The sequence below is a fragment of the Brassica napus genome, chromosome A8, assembly GCF_020379485.1.
Source record: "Brassica napus cultivar Da-Ae chromosome A8, Da-Ae, whole genome shotgun sequence".
Classification (NCBI taxonomy): Eukaryota; Viridiplantae; Streptophyta; class Magnoliopsida; order Brassicales; family Brassicaceae; genus Brassica; species Brassica napus.
In genome coordinates this window covers 21,840,117-21,854,567 of record NC_063441.1, presented here as the reverse complement: position 1 = coordinate 21,854,567, position 14,451 = coordinate 21,840,117, and the positions used below count along the sequence as shown (strand labels likewise).

The 14,451-nt window shown below is 35.9% G+C and overlaps 3 protein-coding genes across 6 annotated transcripts; all 3 read right to left on the bottom strand.

Annotated features, from left to right (window-relative positions):
• Positions 1 to 613: 613 nt before the first annotated feature.
• On the bottom strand, positions 614 to 2,576 carry LOC106362389 (XIAP-associated factor 1). Of its 2 annotated transcripts, none has more exons than XM_013802276.3 (5): positions 2,322 to 2,576; positions 1,485 to 1,620; positions 1,225 to 1,362; positions 1,028 to 1,149; positions 614 to 960 (listed from the first exon to the last, which is right to left on the bottom strand). In XM_013802276.3, exons 1-5 carry the CDS (start codon positions 2,363 to 2,365, stop codon positions 804 to 806), a joined length of 597 nt encoding a protein of 198 aa, XP_013657730.2. In that variant the 5' UTR covers positions 2,366 to 2,576; the 3' UTR covers positions 614 to 803. The 2 variants fall into 2 exon arrangements, with proteins under 2 accessions (XP_013657730.2, XP_013657731.2); XM_013802277.3 differs by having other exon boundaries at positions 614 to 957.
• A 424-nt stretch (positions 2,577 to 3,000) lies between these two features.
• LOC106362390 (phosphoglycerate mutase-like protein) lies at positions 3,001 to 5,854 on the bottom strand. Of its 3 annotated transcripts, none has more exons than XM_013802279.3 (9): positions 5,597 to 5,854; positions 5,279 to 5,404; positions 5,082 to 5,161; positions 4,600 to 4,702; positions 4,407 to 4,481; positions 4,225 to 4,313; positions 3,758 to 3,877; positions 3,564 to 3,605; positions 3,001 to 3,484 (listed from the first exon to the last, which is right to left on the bottom strand). In XM_013802279.3, the coding sequence occupies exons 1-9, from the start codon at positions 5,660 to 5,662 to the stop codon at positions 3,463 to 3,465; spliced, it is 723 nt and encodes a 240-aa protein (XP_013657733.1). In that variant the 5' UTR covers positions 5,663 to 5,854; the 3' UTR covers positions 3,001 to 3,462. The 3 variants fall into 3 exon arrangements, with proteins under 3 accessions (XP_013657733.1, XP_013657732.1, XP_022546145.1); XM_013802278.3 differs by having other exon boundaries at positions 3,001 to 3,479; XM_022690424.2 differs by lacking the exons at positions 4,600 to 4,702; positions 5,082 to 5,161 and having other exon boundaries at positions 3,001 to 3,479.
• Positions 5,855 to 6,772: 918 nt separating this feature from the next.
• Positions 6,773 to 11,195, bottom strand: LOC106362391 (phosphoglycerate mutase-like protein 1). Its single transcript, XM_022690423.2, has 9 exons — positions 11,145 to 11,195; positions 8,563 to 8,670; positions 8,258 to 8,337; positions 8,057 to 8,159; positions 7,861 to 7,935; positions 7,596 to 7,684; positions 7,383 to 7,502; positions 7,239 to 7,283; positions 6,773 to 7,146 (listed from the first exon to the last, which is right to left on the bottom strand). The coding sequence occupies exons 1-9, from the start codon at positions 11,193 to 11,195 to the stop codon at positions 7,122 to 7,124; spliced, it is 696 nt and encodes a 231-aa protein (XP_022546144.1). The 3' UTR covers positions 6,773 to 7,121.
• Between the last annotated feature and the right edge of the window lie 3,256 nt (positions 11,196 to 14,451).

The window sequence follows — 14,451 nt, the reverse complement described above, 5'->3', positions numbered from 1 at the left end:
TTATTAATTAATTATTTCTAGCCTTTACTTTATTATATTAATGGTCCCAGTTTGTAGTTTTCCTTCAAAGAAATGAAAATTTACAGACACTGCTTTTAAAATTAAATATAAGTGATGAGAAAAAAATATTGTTCAAAGGCATTTATATTGTCACTCGCTTAAGAAAATATTCAAATTGTAAATTTAATTTTGATCTTCTACTTTAAATAGCACGTCAACATTTTATACGTACGTTAGATTTCTCCTTATTTTGTTTTCAGTATATTGGATTCACAAGTTGAGATATTTCACCAATAAAAGACATAAACATAAAGGTAGAGATCTCTTTTTTTTTGCAACTTTAAGGCATAGAGATCTCAAAATCGTGATTATATAATTCTGTCATTTTAACCAAATTTTATGGCTAAGACTAATTTTCTTTTAGGTGTTAAAAAGGACTAATTTTTTCTTTTCCATTTAAAATACGACGATCAAAGATAAGGTCAACCTGCACTAATATTTACTATTTTCTTCCTGCTTTTAAGAAGCCCAAACCCAACTTTAAGAGGCCCAAACTGACAAAAGCCCACAAAAATTGCAATATCCTACGTCCTTTTCATTTGTAACCAAAAAAAACCTGAAATCTCCTTTTATTGAAATCAAATACAAAAGAAAGTCTCATGGTGATCAGCTTAAACAATCTTTCGGTAGGAACATCTCTGTCTCAGTAAGCATTAAAATGTATAAAAACCCTTCCATCAAATCTGTCTGAAGGGAGTTTGACCAACTTTACAGAACTACACACAAAAGCTATGTCTCTCTGCCTAGCTCCCCTCAGGCTTCCTCTGGAAGAACAGAGATCCTATCAAGATAGCTATTCCAGTTATAGCTATAGTGAAGAAAAGCCTTTTGTTAGAAACACCGTTCCCATCTCTCCTCCTCCTGCCGTTCCCATCTCCTTCTGCTGCTCTTGGGATCCTTCTACATATGAGTTTAACCAAATGATTAAGCCTTTGAATCAGAGTTTTATAAAAATAAAACAATGTACCTGGAGGATTCAACATTGCTGAGCACAGAACCAGGGCACTTGGTTTGATGGCTATATGTTTCTCGCAACCTAACGTAGCTGTTGCATTGATAACAGAGCTCCGTGCGGTTGCCACATACTTCCTGATTTTTAATGAAACATGAGAGAATCAGATAAGCCCTTCACCGAAGAGAAAGGGAGAGAGATCAAGTGGATACCTGATGCTCAGCAAGATCAACAGCAGGCAATGGAAACTCACAGAACTCACACGTTACAATCCTCTTGGGGCAAATCTCTCCTTTGTGATTATCAAAAGCCTCACGAGCTATGGTCTCTTTGCACATGGAGCACGGTACCTTCTCAATGCAGTTCAAGAAGGAATGTCATAAGAGAAAGTACCATATGAAACTATACAAAGTATTGAATTCTCATGCATACAGAATACAATTTATAGAAATAGAAGAAAAAAGGATTGTACCGGGGCATGTGTGTTGGCGAAGTGTTCCTCAGCATGTTTTTTGGGAACCATATCACCACAAATCTTACATTTTTCTAGATTACGAGCACAATGTACACGATGCAGATCGATGTTTGGTGCTGGAATGTCTCTGTCACTGAATACATTATGATTGTTAGTACGGTAACGCTTAATAAGGGTACTCTCAAGGAGAGGGATCAAACATCCAAGTAGATGCTACCATTGAACATACGAAAAGGAATTGGGTTTAATGACCAATCAGAACTACTGCATTTATCAAACAGTCCAAAGTCTCTCAGCAGACTCAACGCTACAAAAATGACTAGACAAAGCACACATAGCACTCGAGAAACTATGCAAACCATCAAAGTTAAGCTTAAAGCAAATTAAATAGTCAAAAAGTTCTAACAAGGGTGAGATTGAATAAGTGAATTCCAAATCCAAAATTCACAGTGGAATTGTTACAAGACTTCAAATGTAAATTTATATCATGAATGAATTTAGGGGAATTGGCAAAAACAAAAAAAAAAACTCAACCTTTTAAGTAGGTAAACACATAAATAATCAAATCTTTATATCATAATAATTGCACAACCAATCCATGGATTCCAATAGTTATCTAGCTAATCACCGACACAAACCTAGCTGATTCTAGTTATTACAAGAACCAAAGTGGATCACGCAGCTCATAAGTGTCTTCAATCCGACATACAATACAAATGTAATAACTTGCAAAACACCGACCAATTCACAAAAACGAATGAATAGTAAAGTCAATCACCAATAAACAAGCAACAACAAAAGGAAGCAAAACAAAACCGTGTCGGGGAAACATACCAGTGGTTGCATATGATGCTGATTTCTCCGGTCTCAGTGGTCATCGTTTGATTTAACAAATGGTCGGAATGAAATAAAGAGATCAGATGGAGAAGGTGGAAGACGATCAGAGGAGAGACCTTAACAACACGGATCGTTTGCTCGGATTGAGAGAGAGAGAGAGGGGGAGGTTAGATTTATTTGGATGAAATGATGAATTTAAGAATATGGTTGAACCAAACTCTTAGATTAATAATTTAATACTCCATATGACTTTACTATTTGGCGTCTATCCAAATTTATAACCACGTCACTATTTTTTTTAATGTCTTCTTGCCACGCTCCATCTACTCTCAATGTCGTACACGCGCAATTGTAATAGTCTTCTTTTCTATATACATAAAAATCTCAATTCACATTATGTATGTTTTGGTTTCTAGAGACTTTTTGTGACAAAAAGAGACTTTTGATTTTTTTTATTAATGAAATCTGTTTTTTTTTTCTTTTGAATACAAAAATCTGGTATTTTCATATAATATCCAATTATAGCATAACAGAATTTTTTTTTTGGTTTTAAATAAATGGACCAACGTCGAAACTGAAAATATCAAAACTCTCTAGTTAGTTACCTAATCTTTACGATCTTTTCAGCTTGTCTTAAGACTTACAATGTGTTTTGTGTTTCCTTTTGATGTTGACATTTAAATAAACATCTCAAGCTTTATGAGATGGTTTCAGTTATAATGTTATAAGTTTTCAGTATTTTCCACTTACATGATGCATGCATTCATATAAGAAAATCAACTACTACAACAACAACAACAACCACATATTGGAATGACATACAATATTGATGGAACCACGAACTTAAGCAGAGCCACTTTTGTTAAAATACTCAATCACACATAAGTAAAAGAAATTAAGAAGAGAGATTCTCAGGAACTAAAACATTAATCAAGAAAAACAAAAGAGAGAGTTTCACACGCATGTCTGCCCTCGCATAGGCTACGTTAGTACCAGATTCGGGTGTGGCTTGCTTCCCTGGTTCTAAGCGCTATGTGCATGGCATGAAACACAGTTCACACAAATGATTTCTATTCAAGCGTGTGAAGGGAAGTTGAAGGTGGATCAACGCTTTTTATACAGTTATAAGTCGTTACTGTCACTGCTTCCATGTCACTGCACTTATAATTGCGTACAAAAATTTAGAAACAACACTATACTTTAAATCTCCTACATTTCTTAAAAGCTATTTTTAGATACCTCTCATCTATCCGGATTGACCGTAGTTCACAATTGGCAAACCTAAACAAAAGAAAAAAGATCAATAAAATGAGTTCATTATACTTATTAAATATCTTACGTACGATGACTTGTGTCCATGGTTTTAGTTACACGTTAAAACAGATAAATTAACAAGAGACTGATTAATTAGTTTCAAGAATCGAATAATCAACCTTGTGAGGAGACTATCTTCAAGAGGTATGCTAACTTTTTCATGCAGGGCACAAAGTGTTTGCTGCAAGAAAATCCCATGGCTTACAACTGCAATTTCTTTCTCTGGTCTCTCCCATAACCTACATGTTTTTATTGTACCAGGTATATGATAAAAATTATTCTGATGTATTTTTGTAAAAAGGCAAAAACTAACTCCATATAATTGTCTAGATTTTAATCATCTAAGCATAAAGACTCACTCGAATGTTTACCAAGAAAAAAAAGACTCACTAGAATTATTATGTAATATGAAAATATGGATATTACCAGTTAGTCAGTGTTCCAAAAAAAAAAGAAAAAAGATATTACCAGTCTAAATGTCTAATGACTTATAGTTTTTCTGTTTTTTTTTTTTTTGTCAACTAGTTTTGTGATTAATAGAAAGACAAATGCGAACGTCGAAAGAAAAGAAAGTTATGGTGGTTACCATTTGAGAAAGCGAAAGCCTCTAGCAGAAACCTCTTCTAGGTTTTCCCTTTCCTCTTCTCTCCATAGAGCATCTTCATCACTCTCTACCTATGACAAAAGTAAATTTTTTTTTATCAAAATCTGAAAATAAAAGGTAGATCATTTTGAACTTCTAGAGAATTCGTGTGAGATAAACCATACCATTGTAAAGTCGATCTCCGGGAAACAAATGCGACGGGTACTTATACTTTCTCTGCGGTCACACGGATATAGTCCCTGAGGATATCAAGCAATCAGAGTGCATAGTTATTCATTATTGGAACATATATAGTAATCGTTCACCCAAAGTTTTGGGATATAAATTCAATCATTATAAATTGATAATTAATATAACCATGCGTTCTCTACAAAGCTCAAGTGCTACAATTGGAGGAAAGTTGTGGGATAGATTTATATCTTTGTGTCCCCTAAAAATTCCGACTGCAGTTTCCATTGCCCTGAAATTGAATGGACAGTGTTACTATCAAGGTGGTAAAGTGGGACTAACCCATCCCATTTAACTCGTTTAGTGCGTAGGGAGTTTTGCTGGTCTTAAAAGTTAAAACAAAATCAATTTCTTTGTTTTCTTTGAAAAAGTAAAATGAAGATTTTTCAATTTTATTTTATACATAATAAATATAAATATGGTGGACATAGTTAACTTTTAGGAAAATTCAGTATTACTTAATCAATTGCACAAAATAATCCGAGACTTAAATGTTTAAAATGTAGTTATTAGCAATTTTTGTTAAAGCATCATGTCCGCATAGGTCCACTGTCCAAATGGGTTTAACTCATTTGATTTAGTCTGCGCGGCATGTACGAATAGGTAGATACCTGCGCAGAGGAGAGGTAATCACTAACTCGATATTGTTTAGTAATCCCGATTCTAATATTTGTTTGTGCTGTTCAGAAACCTGCGAAATTATATAGGGAGTTTCATATTTACATACAGGAATGCATCTCAAGGTATAAGGCCCTAATAAATTAGTTATATATATATATATATATATATATATATATCTCATTCTCACCTGTTGGACACCCTTTGGAGAGAGAGGGGCATCGAAAAGCTTTGGAGAGAGATGAACATCACCTATCTCATCTATCCCTCTTTTCTCTTCTAATACTACATTATGGATTCCTTGTGCATGCCTCACCTTTAACCATATTTCCGGTCCAACACATATAAAATATATAACCGTCAATTTTACCCTGTAAGGACTATCTCATAATCAAAGCTAAAGATATGTTTGTAACGATGAGGGGATAAAGGTTTTGTACTTGGGCAATCAGAGTTTTGAACTTAGGCCATAAGATAGAGATTGAAATGAATAAATGGTACGACTAACCAAATAAAGGGTTTTGAACTTGGGAGATGATAAGAGTTTTTCTGGCTGGCCTCCCCACAAATCCATGTATTTAGGTACTCTTCTCTGTGGAGATCTTTTTACTCAATATCGTTGTTCATGCTTCTTCTTCTTCCTTACATGGTCATATTATCTATTAGTAGTACAGAACTTGAGATCAAGAGGAGGAGGAAGAGAGTGAATAAGTTTGCTATAAACGATATTCTTGTTTATTCAACTCAAGTTAACTACAATGAAAGTATTCAGCTATTTATAGACAATCCTACTCTGCACTCATCTTTTCATGGAAGCCACTCAGTAAACCACTTGGAAGCATATTGAACGATTCAAATTCCCCGTACAGTAAAGCGTATGTATCACGCCATATCATGCCGTGTTGACTGGGTGGGTGGGTGACGGGTCTGTGGGTGGGCCAAACTTATTATACCCCTCATTTTAGTATCCCTAATATCATATATACCTATATATTGTTAGGGCTATTTTGTTTGTTTAGTCTACACTACGGATAAGCAACCAACTTATGGGTAGACATGTCGTCATTGTTTCTGGAGATCACATTGAACCACTACGGAGAAGTTCACAACCCGCTTGAGTAAAACCACATAAAACCTTGATACATAAGAGGGAAGAGATTGATCCCACATTTGCGTAAGAATAAAAAAAACAAACGAGAACTTCAATCCCATTCTTCTCCCTTTCACCAATCATATAAACACTTTAAACAAATATGAGATTTGATCCACAGATGAAATCCCATACACTAAATCATATACGAACTCTTCATGAATCATCGCTCTTAGTTGATTAATTTCTAATTAAATATTGGAGAATTTTTGGGAGTCAACCCCTCTCTTATCTTCCTAACGGCTTTAAAACCATTTTTTCTTTGTGCAGGATGAACACATTCCCAAAATAGCATATGAAAGCCAGCTCAAAGGTTCGTATATGAGATGATTCGTCATCTCCTAGACTCCTAGTGGACGAACATCAACCGGTTATTCTCCCCAAGCATATATAACACATAGAATCCAATACTCGGAATAATAAAAGCGTAGTTTCTCAAAAGCTAGATCCATCCAATGGTTCATATTATTCCAAAATTTAATGGTTTATTAGTCTTATAATTTACCTTTTTGCTTAATTACAAGTTGCTATCTACTCAAGTAAACCGTATTCTACACTCCATGACAACATCTCACACGCTATACAAACTCGAAAACAAATTGCGGATGTATATATATTTTATTTTTAACCAATAAATCTTTGTATTTATTATTATATCATGTGATTTTTTAATTACATTTATTTAATACAACTGTTAAAATAATGCAGGAGACGAACAGTAGATAAGCGAAAGGGGGAGGGTGGGGGGGCGCACGTAACCAGAACAAGCTCGACTTAGCAATAGTGAGCTTCAAGAGAATAAAACAATAAAATGAATTTAAGTAACTTTATCTTCTGATTTAAATAAAGACTTGGTAAACGCTTTGAAACTTTCTCCGTGGAATCAACTTTCTGTAGAAGAACCGATGCTGAAGAGTAAAACAACACGAATATATAATTAATGTTTTTAAAGTACAGATAATTAATATTGATTAAATTAATTAATTATGATCATACTAACCCTTTGTCTACAATAACAACAGTACGAATTTCACAATTAGCAAACCTGTAGAAACATAAAACATATTAAATATTGATCAAAATATATAATTATGCAAAGAATTAACAAGTTATTGGTCCGAACTGTTAAAACAAGAATTCTAACCTCTTGCAAAGTTCATGTCTAATTGAGTCGTCGCAATCGTTTGCGAACACATACAACATATGCTGCAAAACTATGCCATGGCTAACAACTGCGACCTCCTTCTCTGGTCTTTTCCACAACCTAATTATAGACTTCATCAATTAGCATAGTACATAAATATATACTAATTATGTTATATTTATACGTCACCAAATGAAGATTGTAAAGGATTACCATTTCATGAATTCTAACCCTCTCGCAAAAATCTCTTCTTCGGATTCTCGGACATCGGGCCTCCATAGATTGTCCTCTTCACTTTCAATCTATAATATATATGATCCAAGTTTCATATTAGAAAAAAAATCACATGTACGTATATTATTTACGTATGTGTCTCCTTTATATATTGTGACAAAGCTTTATATATGCTGTTAATAAAGGAATATTTTTTTTTATAAAAATATTTATTAATGAAGGAAAAGTGAAAGAAGGTATTTGCCTGAGAAAAATCAATGGTGGGAAAAAGAGTTTGATACTCGCTCACGTTTCTTCTCATATCAGGAGGACGGACTCCCTGCGCGCACATACATATCCATATTATATTATTTACTTTAAATTTACTATATTTCATTCACATGCATCAATATTAATCGATGATGAATATACAAGACATTTTATACATGTATCAATCGTACATTACGGTCTCGAGCAACCTCAAGTGCCACAATGGAAGGGCTGCTTGTGACATTTTGTTGTTTATCTTCATTTCCAAAAACTCCAACTGCGGTTTGCATAGTTCTATATATAAACGCCAGAAATTTAATAAGTCCAATCAACACACTATTAAAGAAGAAAATAATCAACTTTGTTCACTAAATTCTATGCATATATATTACCTCAACAAGGGAGAGGTTACAACTAGTTCAACCCTCTTTAGTAGCCCGCTTGAAACAACACGTTCGCGGAGGGTCTCAACCTTTCAAGAAGCATTACACGATTAGAATTAATACAATACCAATAAGTATTATAATAACTTGTTTCATTAACGTGAGAACTATGCCACTTTCAGTTGTAGTGACTTCTATCATTCGCATGAGAATAAGTATTATAACGACTTATTTCCTTAAAGGTGAATGAATCTATGAAGGGACCTATGATTGCAATGTGATCGATGTATTAAGGTTACATGTTTGGTATTTACCTGTTCGTGACCATGATCAGTAAGTGGAGCGTCAAAAAGATGAGGAGACAACAACGCATTCCTATCTTTCTCGGCTGCTACATTGTGCATCGCTTGTCCATGTCGCAACTTAAAGATATAATAAACATTATTAGCAAGTATTAAGAAAGTAAATTCATAAATCAAATAATAATAATAATAACTCCGTAGTAAACTAAAAAACAAGCGACTTCGAAGGCGAAACTTAGAAACCCCAAATTGAATCTAATCGGAGGCCATTACCGGCGTCTCTGGCCACCTCGCGTGTAAGGGGGCTCCAGTCTGCCATCATCTGAAGGTTTCTCCCCTACTCTACTCATGGATTCCCTCAAATCAGATTCAAATCCACTAGCGAAAGTCCCAGCTACTGTTGATGTTGCTACTGTCGATCCCAGTGTCGATATGGTTCTTCCAACCAGTGGGACTCCTCTGTTAGCCACTATTTCTGGTGGCTCCTTCTCAGCTTCCCCAAAGGAGTCGGACCAGCCAATCTCCACGGTCACTACTTCTAATGCTTGGTCGAAGCCTCTCTCCATCACTCAACCTTCTTCTGCAGCTACGGTTCTCATGCAGACCTCGAAGGAACTGATAGCCGATTTGTCCAGAGAAACTCAGTGGCCCTCGCTTTCGGCAGCCAACTGTGCTCCATCTCGGCGTCGTCAACCTGTTGCTAGGGCAATCAACGCTTCAAGGCCTTCTCCGCATAATAGCTACTCCTCGAGTGTAACTGCCAAGGTACCACTAGGTATCTGTGATAATGATCCTGAGTATCCTTGGGCTTCAAAAATGGAGAAGTCTAAGAGAAATCTGCATAAGGTCACCTCGCCTGAGTTCCTCGAGGATGGTACGCCAAAGGTACGTATTCCTCGCCATGTCTTACTAGAAGGATTAGAGAACCAGAAGGAATTTGTAATTGGTCAATTCTATCGGTGCTCTGCCCCTGCTTCTGGCTTAATTCAATCTGTTGTTAGTAGAATCTGGGGAACTAGATGCCGGATCTACACTCGTGAGATAGGAAACAACGCTTTTTTGTTTCACATTCCGGATGAGTTTACTCGTAAGTGGGTAGTTCAGAGAGGTATATGGCATGTGGATGATTGTATAATGTTTGTATCTACTTGGGATCCTAAGGGTACTATCACTGTCCCTGAGATATCTACAATCCCGGTTTGGCTTACTCTGAAAGACATTCCCCACCAGCTTTATTCCAAGAAAGGTATAAGCTGGATAGCTTCCGGTATAGGGGCACCGATGCTCACGAGTAAGCCTTGGCTTGATCCTATACTGATGGGTGAGGCAAAAATTCTGGTTGAAGTTAAGTTGGATAGACCATTTCCTCAAAGAGTAGCACTCGAAGATGAAAGTGGTTCAGTATCAATGGTTTCTGTTATATACTCATGGCTGCCTTCTGTGTGCCCTAAGTGTGGGCAGTTAGGTCACAAAGCACCTAGATGCCTTGGTCTCCCTCTGGTTCCAATCAACGCTGTATCTGAAAACTCTTCTGCTGCATATCAGTCTCTCAAAGCTACTAAATCAGCTCCACTAGAATCTCAGGAAAAAACAGATGCTTTATCTTTTGATTCTCAAGGTTGTATTCTTCTTGATCATGAAGGAAGTGGCCTCCCTATAAATGAAAACTCAGAAATAGAAGAACCAAGTAGAGAAGTCACCACAGTCCCCTCTGCTTCAGTTGTGGCTGTAAACACTCCTACAGGCTCTTTCACTGAAAAGGTTCATGTGTCTTGTACACCTTCTGAAATTGTTCAAGTTACTCATGTTACTGCTGTTACTGATGAAAAGGAACTCCCACCACCTACCGTAGTTTCCGTCTCTCCTAATGACGAAACCTGCAAACAATTAGATGTCTCCGTCTCTCCTAATGACGAAACCTGCAAACAATTAGATGTCGCAGAACCTGTTGACTCCTCAACACAATCTGTACCACCAACTCCAGAGGCTCCTTCAGGGAAGTTTGTTGGGAATGTTGATATTGTGGTTGATAACTCTAACTCCTCTCCGTCTTCTGTACCATTTGTTCATGACAACTTATTTGCGGTATTGGATAGTGCTGATGCCAGTGAACCATCGAGTGTCCCACCAGCCAAGGAACTTGTCTTTTCAAATTCTCCATTACCATTTACTTTTGCCTCTCATGATACTTCCCCTACACATCCTCGTGACCCGTTTGTAGATGATGAATCAACACTAAGGTCACGAGGCGGTAGGCCATTAAAGCCATCTCAAAGGCTTAAGGAGATGGAATGGTTTACTGTTACAGGGAAAGGAAAAAGAGGCCGAGGAAGAGGTCCTCATCACTGAGTTCACAACAAAATCTTGTTAAGTGTTGCCTTCATCATACTATGTTGCTTTCGCGTCTCTCTTGACTTTAAAACCGTTGCATGTTGTTTTATCTTTGAACTCTTAAGGTCCCTAAAACCTTATCTCTGTATCTTTCTAGCATTTAAATTGAAAACCTTTTTTCAAAAAAAAAAAAGTATTAAGAAAGTAACACTAGAAGTGACTTGTGTGTAGTTGATCAGCCTTGTTAATGATTTGTCACTTACCAAGTGGATGATTTTACAGCTTTCCAAGGGGTACAAGAATCTTGCATCCATTTCTACACATAAAATGTTTTCGTTAAGAAACAGTTATAACTTATAAGCTATGGTTTCACTGTAAATATATATACATTCATTTATATATACGCGCATACAACACATTAACAAGAATACTATTAGTTATTAATAACGAGAACATTATCAACTAAATATACTAGAAACTTTAATTGCAAATATCAGACCTTTCAAAGAGAATGTATTTGGCAGAAAATAGGATCTTAAGGGGGTTTCTTTTTTTTAGGTGGGTCTGAGAATATTTTTCAGAGAAAAGCTCCCAGGCCCGACTCCCTAGGCATGGAGCTCCGCCGTTCCAGATCTGACGCCAAGACCTCCTTTTTCTGAAGAATCTGTCCTCCTCCTCCATGGTGTTGATGGTGAAGGCCCCTCCTCCGTCGCGGTGCCGACCTCCTCCCGATCCCCCACCATCTAAGCTTCTTTCGGTAGCGTTTGAAACTCTCACTTCCATCATCCCACCTGAACCACCAGATCCTCCAGACTCGTTATTCGTCCTTGTTCATCGTCTTCGGCCTTTGGCCTCGTTCTCTAGCGACTTCCATAGCGTCTCTCTCGGAGCACTTACCCAAGCTTGGGATTTCAAGTCTCCTCTCTCAGATCTAGCGATTAATTCCATTGGGAGTGCTGCTTCTCCTAGACCATCGTACCTCTCCAACAAGCCTTGTGAAGGTATTGTCTATGTACCTCTTTGGAACAAATCGTTTTTGAGGAAAGTTCGTTGTGATGTCTGCCTGTTGAAACTCTATTTACCTCAGTGTGAGGATGTTACTCTCTCTTTAACTCTTTGGATGAGATCCAGTTTACCTCTGTATGAGGATGATGAACTCCCTGTTAGCACTCTGCTACCTCGTTATGAGGATGTTCTCGTTGGTTTGAGTGGCGTTGTTACAGGGGACTTTGTGTTGAAGAAGATAATCTCAGATGCAGAAACTATGACCTCACTAGCTCTTTTTTCAGCAATCTTTGATACTGACCTCTTGGCCATGATGACCCTTGAGACTTTAATGTCTTTCCTTTGTGAAATTGTCTGGAACTGTCAAGATGCAAAGGATGTTTCTCTAGTGTTGGTGGGATCTTCACTCATGGTTGGAGCTTTGATGATTTGCTCAGTTCTTCTCAAGGCTAAGGAATTAAGCCTCCTTAGATTTCATATATTCTCAGACTCTCAAGTCTTCATATCTACCCTGCGTTTAGGGTCTGGTTTGAAAGAGATCGCAGGTGTTCTCCATGACGGTAGAAGCCTTGCTACTCTCTTCAATCCTCTATCTTTTAGCTTCATTCCTTATATTGATTATGTTCAGGTTGTTTCTTTGGCAAAGGCTAGCCTTGAATGTATGATTGTTGAAAACTTTGTGTTTTAAGTTATTTGAATGAAAGAAATAGTTGACAAAAAAAAAGGGGGTTTCTTTTATCAAGGTTATAGTTAAATGATGATATGGGTAGGCAAATGATGGGTTCTCTTCTATTTGTTTATATACTCGAAATATTCAAGACCAGGCAGGCATGTGAACGTCGAATCTTACGTAAACTCCCATGCAATTACAAGTCAAACATTGACTCATTCTTCACTTGACGAGTTATATTTCAAATGATCTTCTCTACGTAAAATCATTAAAAAAAAATTGAACTTGTAAATTCATTTAAAGAAATTAATATAACAATTCTACAGAAAAGGGAATTAAAGACGTTAAACGCAATGAACGTAAATAAGCAGTTGCTTTGTTTATATAAAGTATATGGATTTGAAGAAACCATATGATATATGATCATGAATATTTCAATATCTCATGATGAGTCAAATTTTTGTGCCTCGCAATGGAATCATTATTTGATACAAATTAATTTTACTAATTTTTGCCTTTTTATAAGTTTTTAGTTCTCTTTTATGGATTGCCGAGAAATTGAATTGTACGTCGTTTCGTGACCGATAATTTTCCAACTTTGGATCTTAGAGCCAAATATGGATCGATTTACGTAGAAAAAGGAGACAATACATCGCAAAAGTCCAACAGAAAATGTTAATTTATTGCCTTGATCAATTGTTAGGTCCGACTCGTTAGTCGTTATTCAGTCGTTGTTTAGAGGTAACTAAAGATCGTTGTCGTGAAATACATGTCGAAAACTATTATATTTAATTTTTTCTTCTTCAAATGTCTAAATATTTTGGTTATTAAATATATAACAAATCTAAATATATGACTAATCTGTAACGTTTATTTAATAGTAATAGTTATTTTCTTAATGTTTTATATATCCATATATAATAAAAGTACTAAATTGCTTCATATATTATTGATTTGATCACTTATTCTAAATCTAAATATGTTTTCCTAACTGTCAGCAAGCTAAATATTACATATGAACTCTACTATTTCACACTTTGAAGAGTTCCAAAATATTAATTAATTATTAACTTTATGGATCGGTGATTGTATTTCAAAATCCAAATCATTTTTAATGTTTGTTTAATTCACCTTTGGTGTTAGCAAACTCAAGTCACAAATTCATTTTACCTGACTTAGAGGAGAGCAAACCAACGTTCTTCATATTTCATTACACTTCTATTTTCGGGAAATCACATGGTCTTATTCTCAAACTTATGCCTCGATATCCTTGGATAGGCTACGTTGTACCAGTATTATATTCATACGTGGATTTTTAAATGGTGTCATGTTGGCTATGCGACGCACGGATGCGGATACTTTGCAACTCGTTCCCTACGCAGCCACGTTCTCGTCATTCGCCGCGTTTCTTTTGCGCCTTTAACTCTCTCAAAACGTTTTAATTCTTTTATTTGTTTCTTTATTTTCTTTGATTACTAGGGTTTGGCCCGCCCTACGGGCGGGTAAGTAATTGAAAAATATAAATAATATATATATATAGTATTATATAAATTTTATCGAATATTTTAAAATGTGTAGTATACTTTAAATTGTTAGTAATCTTTGAAATATAATACTAAAAATTACAACTATATGTACATTTGTATATATTATCTATTTTTGATAACTCTGATATTTTGGTTGAAATAATTATTGTTATATTTTCATCATGCTTTTTCCAGCCTATGTTTTGATTGTTTTTTTTTGGTTGAAAATTTGAAATACTGATAAATAACCACACATACTATAATCTAGTTCTCTGTTAGTTGATATCCTTGATTGTTTGTAGAGTAGGTTCTTGATTGTTTGTAGAGTAAATAATGGCGTGGGAAGTTGTATGTTGAAAGCATAACTAT